This window comes from Coffea arabica, chromosome 2e (genome assembly GCF_036785885.1).
Source record: "Coffea arabica cultivar ET-39 chromosome 2e, Coffea Arabica ET-39 HiFi, whole genome shotgun sequence".
NCBI lineage: Eukaryota > Viridiplantae > Streptophyta > Magnoliopsida > Gentianales > Rubiaceae > Coffea > Coffea arabica.
Genome location: NC_092313.1, coordinates 39,234,281 through 39,247,911, shown reverse-complemented (window position 1 = coordinate 39,247,911; position 13,631 = coordinate 39,234,281). Strand labels below are relative to the sequence as shown.

At 32.9% G+C, this 13,631-nt stretch overlaps 1 protein-coding gene across 1 annotated transcript; it reads left to right on the top strand.

Annotated features, from left to right (window-relative positions):
* The first annotated feature begins 5,764 nt into the window (after window positions 1-5,764).
* LOC113732515 (annexin D3) lies at window positions 5,765-9,642 on the top strand. Its single transcript, XM_027258341.2, has 6 exons — window positions 5,765-5,963; window positions 6,163-6,308; window positions 7,044-7,271; window positions 7,579-7,791; window positions 7,913-8,002; window positions 9,239-9,642. The coding sequence occupies exons 1-6, from the start codon at window positions 5,888-5,890 to the stop codon at window positions 9,440-9,442; spliced, it is 957 nt and encodes a 318-aa protein (XP_027114142.1). The 5' UTR covers window positions 5,765-5,887; the 3' UTR covers window positions 9,443-9,642.
* The last annotated feature ends 3,989 nt before the right edge of the window (window positions 9,643-13,631 follow it).

The following is a 13,631-nucleotide window of genomic DNA, read 5'->3' as shown; positions in this document are numbered from 1 at the left end:
GGTAATAATCGAGTATACCAACGTTCACACCCAGGGTCACCATATCACCCGACCGAGTCCGCTTCTGGCTCGAGTCGATCGGTAACGAAGAGCAGGGCCCAATTCAGCCAAAAGGCTTACATCATGCACAACTAATGTATTAATCATTAAATCATTTAAAATTTCACGTTTCATTTAGGTCGAGCGCGATAAAGTACACGCTCGCCTAGAAAATTCGTTTTGGAAATCCTTGAAAGCACTTAACACATTATCAAACAACAACAACAAGTCATGAAATCAAGGAGAATATAACAAACAAGGAACACTCACCTATGTACGCAAAACAACGTGCAAAATATCCTTCCAGATATTATCCTTAGTCTCCGAGAAAACCTAAGATTAAACGAGAAAGAATATTACAGCTCATCTAGCGCAAACAATTAGGTGAAATCAAAGAAACTCGACAAATGATGAGTGGAACGTATAAAAAGACTTTAAAGTGAAACGAGGACATTTGGACCCGTGGACAAAATAACTAGGGTTTCATAGTCCAAACGTAAAACCCAACTCAAAAGGGTTATAAAATTTTCCAATGGAAACACTTGAACCAAAGGCAAGTCGGAATCCAGCTAGATAGGCTAAGAAATACTGTTTTTTGGATCATTTATATGGTTCAAAATCATCTCATATTCAAGTAGATATTATAGACTAAATGTCTTAATGAAATTCATGTAAAAGGGAGGACAAAATATCCAAGAAAACCCTAAACCACTCCTTTTTATTTGGATAAGAGTAAGTAAACATTTGGAGTTTTCAATTGAAGAAGGATCATGTTTTAAGATGGAAAAACGGTCATAGTATTTGCCAAACGAAAATATACAAGTTCAAGTAGAAACTTAGCCCTCGAGCGAAAATTTGGGCAGCACGCCCTTTGTATTTACCTATTTTTCCAGCCATTTATGGCTTCATTGTTTTCCTCAATCAATCCCAAAGTCACACACAATATCATCTCATTTCAATAGCCATTCTATAGGTTCAAAGTCATATAAGTACAAAATCAAGCTAATGACGTGTGCGGAAATGAAGTTTAGCAAAAGGACAGATTTGACGTGGTTTTGCGTAATGGACACAACCGAGGCTACGCTTGTCGGATTGATGTGTAATTTATACCATTTTGAAGCTAAGACAAAGAGCTATAACCTTGATAAAGACTACTTAGTCCAGTTCTCACCCTAACTAGGTCAAATTTACCAAAACAACTCCAGATTTTCCAGTTCAAAGCTCACTGTGAAATTCAACTAGCAGTCCTGATTCATTCACTCATATCTCAGCACACACAACTCCAATTTAGTTAATTCTAAAGCCATTTGAAAGCTAAGATAAAAGGCTATAATTCTTAAGAAGATATCAACAACCAATTCGATAATATTCCTAGTCAAACTAACCACTTACATAAGCTGATTATCAGTTTCGGACAGAAACAGGGCAGCAGGGGTATTTCAGTCTTTTCACAGGTTACGTTGCTCCGATTGAGCTGAAATTTTACAGGCAATTATAAAACATCATTTCCTACAACTTTTATGTTTTGGAAAAGAGCTGATTCAGCGTCCATCATGGCCTAATAGGTCCAGGCAAAACAGGGTAAAAATGAAACCCTAAACTGAAATTCATGCATTCAAGTGCTAATCTTCCACAAAACAACATCTAAAACAACTAAAAATCACTAATAAACAATTAATTGAAGTAAAGAGGATATTCTTGGAAAAATACCTTAAAACCACAAGAAAGGTAGGAGCTTAATCTTTCCTCCTCCAAAACAACTCCACCAACACCTTTAACCTTCCCTAATGATCACTTGTATGGTGTGGTTTGTGATTTGGTTGGTTGAAACTCAAGATTTGAGCAAATTTGGAAGCTAGAAATTGAAGAGCTCTCTCTTGTTTTCCTCCTCAAGAGGTTCAGCCAAGACACAAGAAAAATGAGAGAAAATTGAGTCAAAATTGATTTTAGGAAAGTTAAGAAGGTCTTGGTCAAATCCAACATCCAATGGGTTTGTGACACTTGGCACTTTGCTTGCTTAAACTTATCTCTTTGTCTCTCTAATACTAATCCATATAGGTAACTTTTAATTATCTCTTAGCACCTTGTAAAATAATATCACTTAACCAAACTCCAACAAGTTGTCAAAAATATATCGCATTTACCGCACTAGCGGGTCCCACGTCCATAATACACTTCAAACTCAACGTACACTAACTCATACTAGGAAGATGATTTTAAAACTATACTTACTTGTAAAAATGCATAGAAAATTCAATATTTCCAAGGAAAGTATAAAATATAATCAAAGAAATAAAATAATGCTGAGAAAATGTGAAAATTTTTGGATCCTCACAAAAGGTATGAATTTGGGTATGCAAGGTGAATATTTTATCATTTTTTGTAAGTTCTTTTTTTGCCCAGAAAAAGTTTGAATGTGTTCAGATTCGATCATTATCGCAAGTCAGAACATATTCTAAAACTATAAATCACTTTAAAGAGTTTTGACACGCGGCTCATCAATATTATTTTCAGATCAATAATGAAATTTGAACATATAACTTTTTATAAAGAAGTGATTTTTGCTTACTAATTGAGTCAAATCGCACTGGTTGCTCCTAAACTAGTACCCTCGACAAATCGTGCAATAAAGAAATCGATCCAATCCTGAGACACATGATTCACGCAGGAGAGAAGAACAACAAATGATGTCCCAGTTCCCACCGGTGCAGCTTTAGCTAGTCATTACTAGTTCAGATGATGTCCCCCTATTAATAGCTATCCAACAAAAAAGGGTTGGTTGTGTAACTCAGTGGATATATTAATTTATGTTGTTCAACCTTAAACATGGTAGGCCAAACCAAAAGTTATAGCTCGAAAATAGGTCATTGTTCTAGATTATAGCTCGAAAAGGATTTATTTGGATCTTATTAATAGCTGTCCAAGAATTATGTAATCAACTATCAGCATTGACTTGCACCACCCACTCTGTACAACTAATCAAGAATTAAAATTTGATGTTAAGTGATAAATCCTATTCCTCACATATTATACGTGTAAATCTAATCGATTCAGTATGAGTTTATATTAAATTCTTTTGTTTTTTTATGGAAAATAATATTCACATAGCCTGTTTTGTGTAGAAAGAAAAAAAGAAGCATGTTAAGATACACATGCTTCAGGAAACATCTTCGATCTGTGCCCCATTAAGAAATCAATTTGGTATGAAACATGTGTTTCCCAGATTTATGAAGCAACCGGACAGAGTATGCAACAACTAAGCTCAATGATGTGGTGAGTTGTTTAATCCCACTCTAAGGTAAAAAGTACACCTAAACAAATTAATTTAAAATGTCAGTCTATTTCTTGCCAAAAAAATTCAATTACAGAAACCCTGACTTACTGATATTTTAATTCTTGAATTCATCATTTTCTTTTAAGGTGCAAACCTCTTGGATTTTAACATCTCTTAACTTGTGAGAATTCAATATCTGGCAGGAACGGTATCCTCACTATTTATACTAATTATTTTGTGTAGTTTCTTGAATAATTTACAGAATCTAGAAGTAGTAAATTCAAAATTTAAGATTATATTTGCTTAAAGTTTTATGTCATGTTATATCATATTTTCGACTTTAGTTTTCTTTGCCTTTGTTTAGCATCCTGTTTCACATTACAAGTGATAATGTGGCCGCAAAAAAACACTATTTTATTTAAATTTACTTGTAAAAATTAGTGAAGAATTGTTCGTGTGTAGAAATTTAACTCGTGCAATTGGTAAGGATATTTTTTCATCGCATTATAATATCAGGGAGGAGGGCACCGACAAAAGAGTAGTTGGTACTTCGTACCAGTTCTTAATTAAGCCGACTTAGTTGTTTACTATATAGAATGATGTCCCACTATTAATTGCCGTCCAAGAAAGAAGATTTGAACGTGCAACTCATGGGATAAATACTACATGAGCTTTAAACATGGTAGGCCTTATTTCACGAGTGTTGTCAGGCATGCCAACCCAAAAATCATATCATAAAAAGTGACATAAGTAAAAAAAAAAAAATTTTGATTAAGCAAATATGAATGCTTTTTTTTTGTTGTAATGATAATATTCCTATGATCTATAATCTATTCTATTTTAAAGGAAGGAAAAGTCTAAAAAAATTGTGTAAGAGGTTAGTAGATATACAGACTTGATTAGATCAAAGGGCCGATGCTCTAGCACCTCCTTTAGATTTTTTTTTTTTAAAACAATTGGAGTTTAAAACCCGACCTATAACCCAAAGAGGGATTTAGTCCCTTTCTGATGATCACTGAGTCAAAGCTCGGTGGTTAAGAAAATATGAATGTATGATTTGCAATTAATGAAAAAAAAGGGAGTCATATGATTCGTTTGGTAGAAATGGAAGAGTTATTGATGACCTAACTACTTCAGTAATGCCCATCTTCCATGGATACTTGATTGAAATTTGCTTGAGGAAGGTGCTAGGTATATTGCTAAGTCGTTTTCACGCCCTAGGACACCACACAATCATGGAACACTTGATTTTAACAAATTCGAAATGCTGTATATTTATTTCTTACTCTGGCAATTCAGTCTAATTATTTTCTAATTGTTGAAATCTTTAATAAAAATTTCCTTCTATTTATCGCCTAACCATGCTGGCTTTTTGGAACACAGATTTCTTATTGGCTTCAACCAGCTGGTTTCTTTCGCTTCAAAGTGTATCTGAAATTGAGCAGACTAAAATCCTTTTATATCAACTCAGATATATAAGAGGAAAGACTAAAAATTCAGCTAAAGTAAAAGAATAAATTAAAGAAATTCTCAGCATCCTTAAAAACATTGTTTTTATTTAAAAAGAAAAAGAAAACGGTCACTACGTCAAAGTAATTTGGTATCTCATCTGATTTTTTTCCGCTGTATTCTTCTTCACTATTACTGTACCATATCATCCATTTGATATTTACGGTAAGTAGCATAATCTAAAGAAACAAGGTGTTGCATGTCTAAGTCAATTTCCAGAGGCATATCGAAAGTGAGTTCCACTACTTAATGCATCTGCATGTATTTGAGGTGCAACAAGTATCTCTTGCATTTCTTCCACTTTGTTATATGCAACTTTTATCTGTGATAGGGGTCGACGTAAATTGCGGTACTTTTTTGAAAGGGATAATTTCACAAACCTCCCATGAAGTATCTAACAATTATAGAGAGCTCCCTCAAATTTTAAAAATTATACCTAGTTCCCTTGCCTTTACTATTTAGGCAACAAAATAGGTCCATCAAGCTAGATTTTTCCTCAAATATCCTAAATTATCCTTGTTCTATAAAAACAAACGAAAACTAGTTTCCTGAACAGAATTTCTTCCAAATTTGCAACAACATCACCGCCAAACAAACATTTCAAACTCCAACGCCAAATTTAATTATTTCCAAATATGCGACAAACCTATTAAACAAATAGTTTGAACAGTTCAAGAATTCAATAGGTCCAAAAATCTTTGTTACATCTTTGTTGTCACATCATCATTTTTAAACATGAAAGAGAAAAGTTAATTTATATAAAAATTCCTGTCAGGATATCATATAATTAAATGAAAGTGAGGTCATAGATTTAACTGATCAAGAAACAAGTGAAAAACCACTGTTGATCATCTAATTGAAAAAAAAAAAAGCTAAAAAAAAGAGTTGGAAAGGAATAAAAACTACATGAACGGCAAAAATGTCCACTGGAACAAATAAATTTCAACTCCACTTTTCCAGCCATTTCTCAGGCAGGGGAGGGAAAACTAAACATTAAACAGGAAAACAACAAAAGTCAAGAAAACAAAACAGAAACAGGAGACAGATTCCAAGTGAAGAGAACTAATGGCTACACTGAGAGTACCAGATATTGTTCCATCTCCTGCTGAGGACTGTAAAACACTGAAGAAAGCCTTCCAAGGTCTCTCTCTTAATTTACTCGTCAAGAATTACTACCTACTCCTTTTTCTTGCTGATTCTTCTTCCTTAACTGCCTCCTACTTTTGTGTGGTTAACTAATTTTTTTTTGGTTGGGTTTTGATTATTGTAGTACTCATTCATCTGCGAATGTAATTGTTTGATGTTAATGGTGATTTGGTTGGTTGGATTTCATTTTTCAGGATGGGGGACTGATGAGAAGGCAATAATAAAGGTGTTGGGACGCAGAAATGCAAGCCAAAGGAATAACATCAGAGAAACATTTCAGCAGCTTTACAAGAAGTCCCTAATTGATGAGCTCGTTTCTGAATTGTCTGGTGATTTCAGGGTAACAAAACTGCCTGAAAATACTTCTTTGCGTAATAATTAGTTTGATTTCTACTGTAGTTTGTAATCCGTTGAATCATAAGTGTATCAGAAGATTGCTAATTAGGGTAAATTTGGAAGGGCTCTCTCTAGTTTCTCCAGCTTATGCACTTTCCAACTTAATCTCTCTTGAAAATGGCATTCTTGTTGTGTTGCATTTGGACTCAGTTTCACAATTATATTTCTAGAACTGCAAATAAATAAATTTCAAATGCAAATATTTGTATTCTATCCAATTTCACTTTTATGTATGCTTTTTTTTTTTATAATGTCTTCTTATCTGACTTAGATGTTGGTTTTACTACTGGTTTCCCACTGTTTTTGTGATCGCAAGGATGTTGATGTACAAACAAATTCAATGGTAGTAAAGTTCTGTTGAATTATAAGAGTATCAGCCTGCTTACCTTGGCAACTGAGTAGGCTCTCTGTAAATTCTCCATACTTATCTCTGTCTCTGTTGAGAATGGGATAACTCTGATACCCCGCATTTCATGTTCAATATTTCGAAATCAAGGCCAGTTGAAAGTGTTAGAGAACTGCCTTATTTTGTGTAATACACGTCATTCTGCAGTTGCTTTTTGATCTTTAGAAAGAAAAGGGGAACATGCATATCTTTGAACTTGATGCTTTCAAGCACACTGCACACAGTAAACTTTTCAACTCTAAAAGTGCAAGTTTTTGTGGTGATTGGTGACAGAAAGCTGTGATCTTGTGGACATATGATCCACCTGAAAGAGATGCAAGGCTTGTAAATGAAGCTCTGAAATCAAGGAAGAAAGGAATCAGGGAATTCCAAGTAATTGTTGAGATTGCATGTGCATCATCTCCTCATCATCTCATTGCTGTAAGGAAGGCTTATTTCTCACTTTTTGACTGTTCACTTGAAGAGCACATCAGTTCAAATGTTTCTCTGCCAATACAAAAGGTATCTTCTCTTAATTAATTTGCTTTGAATTATGTGAACACAGATGCTATTATGTGCACTTCGCACTCAGTATTATAGCATATAGGTGGAGCATGTATTGGTAATGAAGCCAATGTCCACATTAGCGATATTGCTTTTGTTGGTATCTTGTGCATTTTGAGGCAGACTGCCATTCACTTTGGAAGATATAATCCAATCAATTACTGTCATTGAGCATATTTACAGAGCAGAGAACACATTTTAACCTAATGTTGTAAGTAACGCATTAATAATTCTCCTAATTACTATTTCATCTGGACTTCCACAGATACTTGTTCGATTTATAAGTTCATACAGATTTAACAAAGAAGTAGTGAATTCTAGTGTTGCTAATTCAGAAGCAGCTACTCTACATGATGCAATTAAAACGGGGCAGTTGGATCATGATGATCTAGTTTGGATACTCAGCACTAGAAACTATTTTCAGCTTAGAGAAACTTTCAAGTGCTACAAGAATAAATATGGGAGTTCAATAGAACAGGTTCATCTTCCTATGCTAGTAATGAGTTTCTTATCTTTTTTTTTTTTCCTTTTTTTAATATGTCTAACTTCTGTATTTGTCGTCTAAACTCGACCTGTCTTGTGCACAAATATCTTGTCAGGATATTATGGCTTCTGGCAAAGGCACTTTGGAGTCTATTTTGAAAGTGGCTATTTGGTGCATAGACGCCCCAGAAAAGCACTTTGCAGAGGTAATAATACATTTATGCTTTCATCAACGGTTCTGCTCTGCACTATTATTGAAGTGATTATTCTGTGCAAATGGTACATCTTGAGCTTATGAATCGGCCTTTTGCTTTTTTCTCTTTCTTGTCTCATAAGGTAAACATGTCTCAAATGCAATGATTTCGTGAGCAGTATAGTGATATGTAAAGATGCTGTTCTTATGTCTCTAGATTGCTATTAATTCTCAATTTTTAAAAATGCGCATTCAACTATTTTCAACACTGAAGCAATGTATCTTGATATCTGCAGCAATGCTTATTAAGTATAAGCTCAAAGAAAACTTTATTATATGTTACATTCTCTGCTTCAGTTTTCTTTTCCCCACTACTTGCAGTGGTAATGCAATGCGAAGCATCTAGCTGGTGAAAGGAGCCTAAAAGCCTTTCATGTGGTTGGAATTTATTCAGATGAAACATTTGGGATTACCCATATTTCATAGATACCCGTTCTTTTGATGATGGAAAATACAGAAGCTAAAATTTTTAAGGCTATTAGCTATAACTTCAGCAGACAAATGTGCCTCTGTATCAATTCATTGATTAACTTAATTGGCTACATGATCATCATAGTTTGTAGTCTAATGACTCAAAAGAACCCGTGATTAACACTCTAGTATGAACCTTAAGGTTTTCATTGTTGTGCAAATAAGTATATAGATTCGACAAGTAATCTCCTTATTGGTTCAACGTAGTGGCTCCTATTCAACTTCTCAATGTGAAATGCACTCATAGTTGCCAGAATTGTTCATCTTAGTATAGGAAGTTAGAGCATTGGTTGCGCTGGTGAAGAAAATAGTTGTGCTTCTTGTCTTGATTAGACTTACAAGTCTGAAATCTTGCTGGAGTTCATGTCCATCGATAATTTATTCACTTTTAAAATTCCTTTCTCAACCTAGTCCCTCTCATATCACTACCAGCAAGGTTAATCTCTCTCTCTCTCTGTGCACGCATGTTTGGAGCAGGTCTGGAGAAAATCTGTTACACCACTCTGGAAGTATAGGCTCCATTCTGAATAATTGATCTTCAGTTTCCATTCGTTTTTATTGAAATGGAGACTTAACTCTTGCAGGATACAGAAAGTTGTGAACTTTGGCTCACGGTTCTATTGTGAAAATTTCTCATCCATAAAGTACAAAGTTTGATCGAATATTCTTCTTGTAGATCATATTTAACTTGCGATTTCCTTTGATTAAAACACATCAGGTGATTAGAGCTTCAATCATTGGGCTTGGGACCGATGAGGATTCTCTGACCAGAGCTATTGTAACTCGAGCAGAGATTGACATGATGAAAGTTAGAGGAGAATATTTCAACATGCACAAAAGCAGTCTTGATAATGCAGTCATTGGTGACACATCAGGGCACTACAAGAACTTCTTAATGACGTTGCTGGGTGCAAAGATTTGATTCAATTTGTCTCACCATATTCTTCATGTTTTCTTGTAATTAATTAGCTCGGGTACATGGATTTGGTATTAAAGCGTAAGAAATGCTGCTTTGCTTGGGATGCTTTTAGCATTTACTAGTTGAAGAACCACTGGTATTGTATGCATTTTCACTTTTGCTACCTGTTTCCAAGTAATACAGAATAAATATTGTTGCTGAAATAGTTGAAGTTAGATTATGGAAATTAATATTTGTATAGCAGTTGATATATTTGCATGAAGATTGAAGAGTGAGTCTTGGAAGTCTCTAAATCTTGTTTTGGTTCTATTATTGTGTATAGGGATTGCAACAACTATATAATGACATGAATGGAAATTAATAGGCATCAACATGTCCTGCATTCAATTAGATCATTGTTGGGTCATACCTGAACCCAAAAAAAAAAAAAATGCTAGGTTGGGTCAACCCGTGAATTGACGCTCTAATCCCGTGAAATGGTTATCTTGTAATACTCAAACATTATAGAGGCCGTAATCTGTAATTCACAAAAACTAACACCCCTCGTATGTCACTTGAAGGTTTCAATTGCAAGTTTTGGAACCTTACAAGTTTTATGTTTTATCATGTATGGCAGCTAATTAGATTTTGTTTTGGTTAAATACTTCAAATTTTTAAGTTGTTTTATGCTCTTAAGACCTTATTTTGTATTGTTTTTGAAAATTTTGAATAATCTAATGCTGTTTTTTTTTGTTATATATTGTAGTACTGGACTTGCTTTTGCCGGAAACTCTAAAATTTGAAACTTTAGAATTCGTTTTTTGCTTTGTAAACTTTACTGTGTATGTTATCTTTGAATATTCTTCAACGATGAGAACTTTATTATGTATATTATCTATGAAAACTCTTTCAAATTGAATGGTTTTCATCATTAAATGAGTCAAAAAACTCTCCAACAGTAAGAGTGAGTAGGTTACATGATTGAATGGGCTGAAATATGTGATTAATGGGTTACGAGTTTTTCCAATGCATTTTTGGTTAACAGGTTAATCTTGTGAAACATGATCCACGCTACAATGATTATAATTGTGTAAAATGTAGTGAATCGAATTGGATCAACCTGTTAATTCGCTGGTCATAACATAAGGGAAATCCAATAAATTAGTTTTACTATTGAGGTTTACAGCATGATATGAAAACAACATCCTTATGCTATATAAGAACGAGTTTAGAACTAGATTTCAATCGCAGGGGTAAGGCTATTTTGGGAATATGAGAGTGTTTGAAGAGTAATTGAAACATTGAGTACAAGTCATTATAACTTTAATTTCACTATAATTACTTATATAACCTTTTAGACATTTAAGGTTAGGGGCAGGTTTGGTATGTTACAATATTTGGTGCCATGTTGAGTATCAAGTATAACTGAATAAAGCTTGTATTTTGATAGAATTACATAAAAGTCCTTTTAATCATTTATTATACTAACATCCAAGCCTTCCAATTTCCTGAAACCTTTCTCATCCATTAAGGAATTAATTGAATGTTTACATAATTGGATTTTAATTACAATTAATTAACTTAATTATTATCTGAACAATCATTATCATATTTATGTCCCCATGTTTAGCCATACCCTTTCTTCTTTTTCGGTTTCACCTCTTTGATTTTATTATGGCTATTAAATGTTTGGTGGAATGCATAACTTTTCCTTTAAATATAAGAACGAGTTTAGGACTAGATTTCAACCGTAGGGGTGAGGCTATTTTGGGAATGTGAGAGTGTTTGAAGAGTAATTGGAACATTGAGTACAAGTCATTATAGCTTTAATTTCACTATAATTACTTATATAACCTTTCAGACATTTAAGGTTAGGGGCAGGTTTGGTATATTACAATGTTTGGTGTCAAGTTGAGTATCAAGTACAACTGAATAAAGCTTGTATTGTATTTTGATAGAATTACATAAAAGTCCTTTTAATCATTTATTATACTAACATCCAAGCCTTCCAATTTCCTAAAACCTTTCTCATCCGTTAAGGAATTAATAGGATGTTTACATAATTGGAGTTTAATTACAATTAATTAACTTAATTATTATCTAAACAATCATTATCATATTTATGTCCCCATGTTTAGCCAATACCCTTTCTTCTTTTTCGGTTTCACCTCTTTGATTTTATTATGGCTATTAAATATTTGGTGGAATAAATAGTTTTTCCTTTAAATTTGAGGCGAATTCTTTGAGTTTGCCTTCTTCGATTATAATTTTTTTTTCTAATGATTGGTTTATTCAAGAATTCCATATAGTTTACCTTTTGATACTTCTAATTCCAAAAACTGACTAATTGTATTGTTTTTCTTAGTAAATTTCAGAGATTCTGTCTCTGGTCAAAGTACAATTTGAGATAATGTTATCACTTTCTAAAATAATCAGAAAAGCAATTTTATCATCTTCTCCTTCTCAGCCAAGGTATTATCTCTTTATTTAAGTCAAATAACCTTATTTCTCATGAACTTTCTCCTATTATTCTTGACTCCAAGGATCTGTTGACTACATTCCAACAGTTATGGTTCAAGTAGTTATTTTTTCATGTAATATGATTTGGAATTCAACTTGTGTTTATTTTAATTGGGAATTTTATGATTGTAAAACTTATTAATTTAGAATTTTGTATTTCATTGAAACTAAAAAAGAAAATTAATCATGCTACATAGTACTAAGATGTCATTTGCACTCTATTTGCTTTCCATGTTATGATCTTGTTTTTGTATTATACTGTTTATATAGTTTCAAATACAAAAAATTTATTTTTTTATGCTATGTAAAAGAATTTGCAGTGGAACTTGATGAGTTTAAATGCTTTAGCTACAACACCATTTTGATTGCATTGTATTAATTCATTTACTCATAATTGTATGTTGTACAATGATAAATAATGTTTCTTGATTTGATTGAAGCAACTATTATCTATAGTTCAAACGAGTCAATTAAGTAGAGATGTTATATTGGATACTTGTATAAGTAAACATTGGAAAATATCATAAAGCAATTTCTGCCTATAGTTTGCAATTCGAATTCATATGAGGAATTTCTTCTGATTTTACTTACCATTTTCTACAATTTCAAATTTAGAAAATATTATTTGCACCAATTTTTTATAATCAAGATAGTTTCAATTTAGATTTTTAATAATTATGCAGATTTGAACTTATTTATGAGATTATAAAGAAATGCCCCTAGCAAAAAACACCAAATCTAAATAGTTTCTACAAAACTTTGAAAAAGACCACTTAAGTTTCTTATCTATCTATCATTTTTGGGCATTATTATCTCTGTAAGAAACATGTGATTAAGTTATATTATACCCACCAAATTATATAAATAGTTAGTAAAAAATAAAATTATTTTAGATTAGATTGGACGCAAAGTGATTGATGGATAAACTTGACTTGATAATCGAGAGAGAAATCAAAAGCATTGCTTGAGGGATCTTTCACGAACAAATATAGATTCGAGAAATGAAGGGTCCAATTGATACTTTAAAATGTGTTATCATCTTGGATAAGTTTTAGAAGAGACCTTTGAATACTTTTCAATTGCACTTCAAACATTCTTACATTTTCAAACTACTCTTATCTTTGCAGTTGAAATTCAAACATAACCTTTGATCACAACGGATTCTTACATAGTTTAACAATAAGGATGCCTTATTGCACATTATTTTTATTGACTCACTATGTAACTTATGATTTTTCTATTAAAATCACATGATAAAATCATCATACTTCAGTTCTTATACTACAAAATATTAAACAATAATTATTAATTATCTTAAATCACAAGCACGATGCGCGGGTTTTCCCTCCCTAGTAATGCAACAATAATACTAGATCATCCATTGCCTTCCTACACGTGTATTTACCATGCTGGTGTGCCAAAAAGGCTGTCCTGGGATTGACGCTTGTGATGTTGTCACGTGTTTTCAAAAGATTGCTCGCAAAAGTTGGTTAACAAAGTAATTTCAACAGCTGTTAAATTTTATCGGATTTGGAGCATAAATGGTTGTGCTGATTTTTATCCAACACTACAAGATGTAACTCTTTTTTCAATAGAAAGTAACTATAAAGCAAATTTCTATGGATTTCACACGTAGGATTAAAGATCATGTACACACAGTGATTCAGGCCTTACATTTTTTTTTAGCCAATCT

Excerpts from the sequence above, each read along its gene's own strand:
- LOC113732515 (XM_027258341.2), top strand. The coding sequence starts at position 5,888 with ATGGCTACACTGAGAGTACCAGATATTGTTCCATCTCCTGCTGAGGAC. Across the intron at positions 6,309-7,043 it reads AATTGTCTGGTGATTTCAGG|AAAGCTGTGATCTTGTGGAC; the intron begins GTAACAAAACTG and ends GATTGGTGACAG. Across the intron at positions 7,272-7,578 it reads TTTCTCTGCCAATACAAAAG|ATACTTGTTCGATTTATAAG; the intron begins GTATCTTCTCTT and ends GGACTTCCACAG.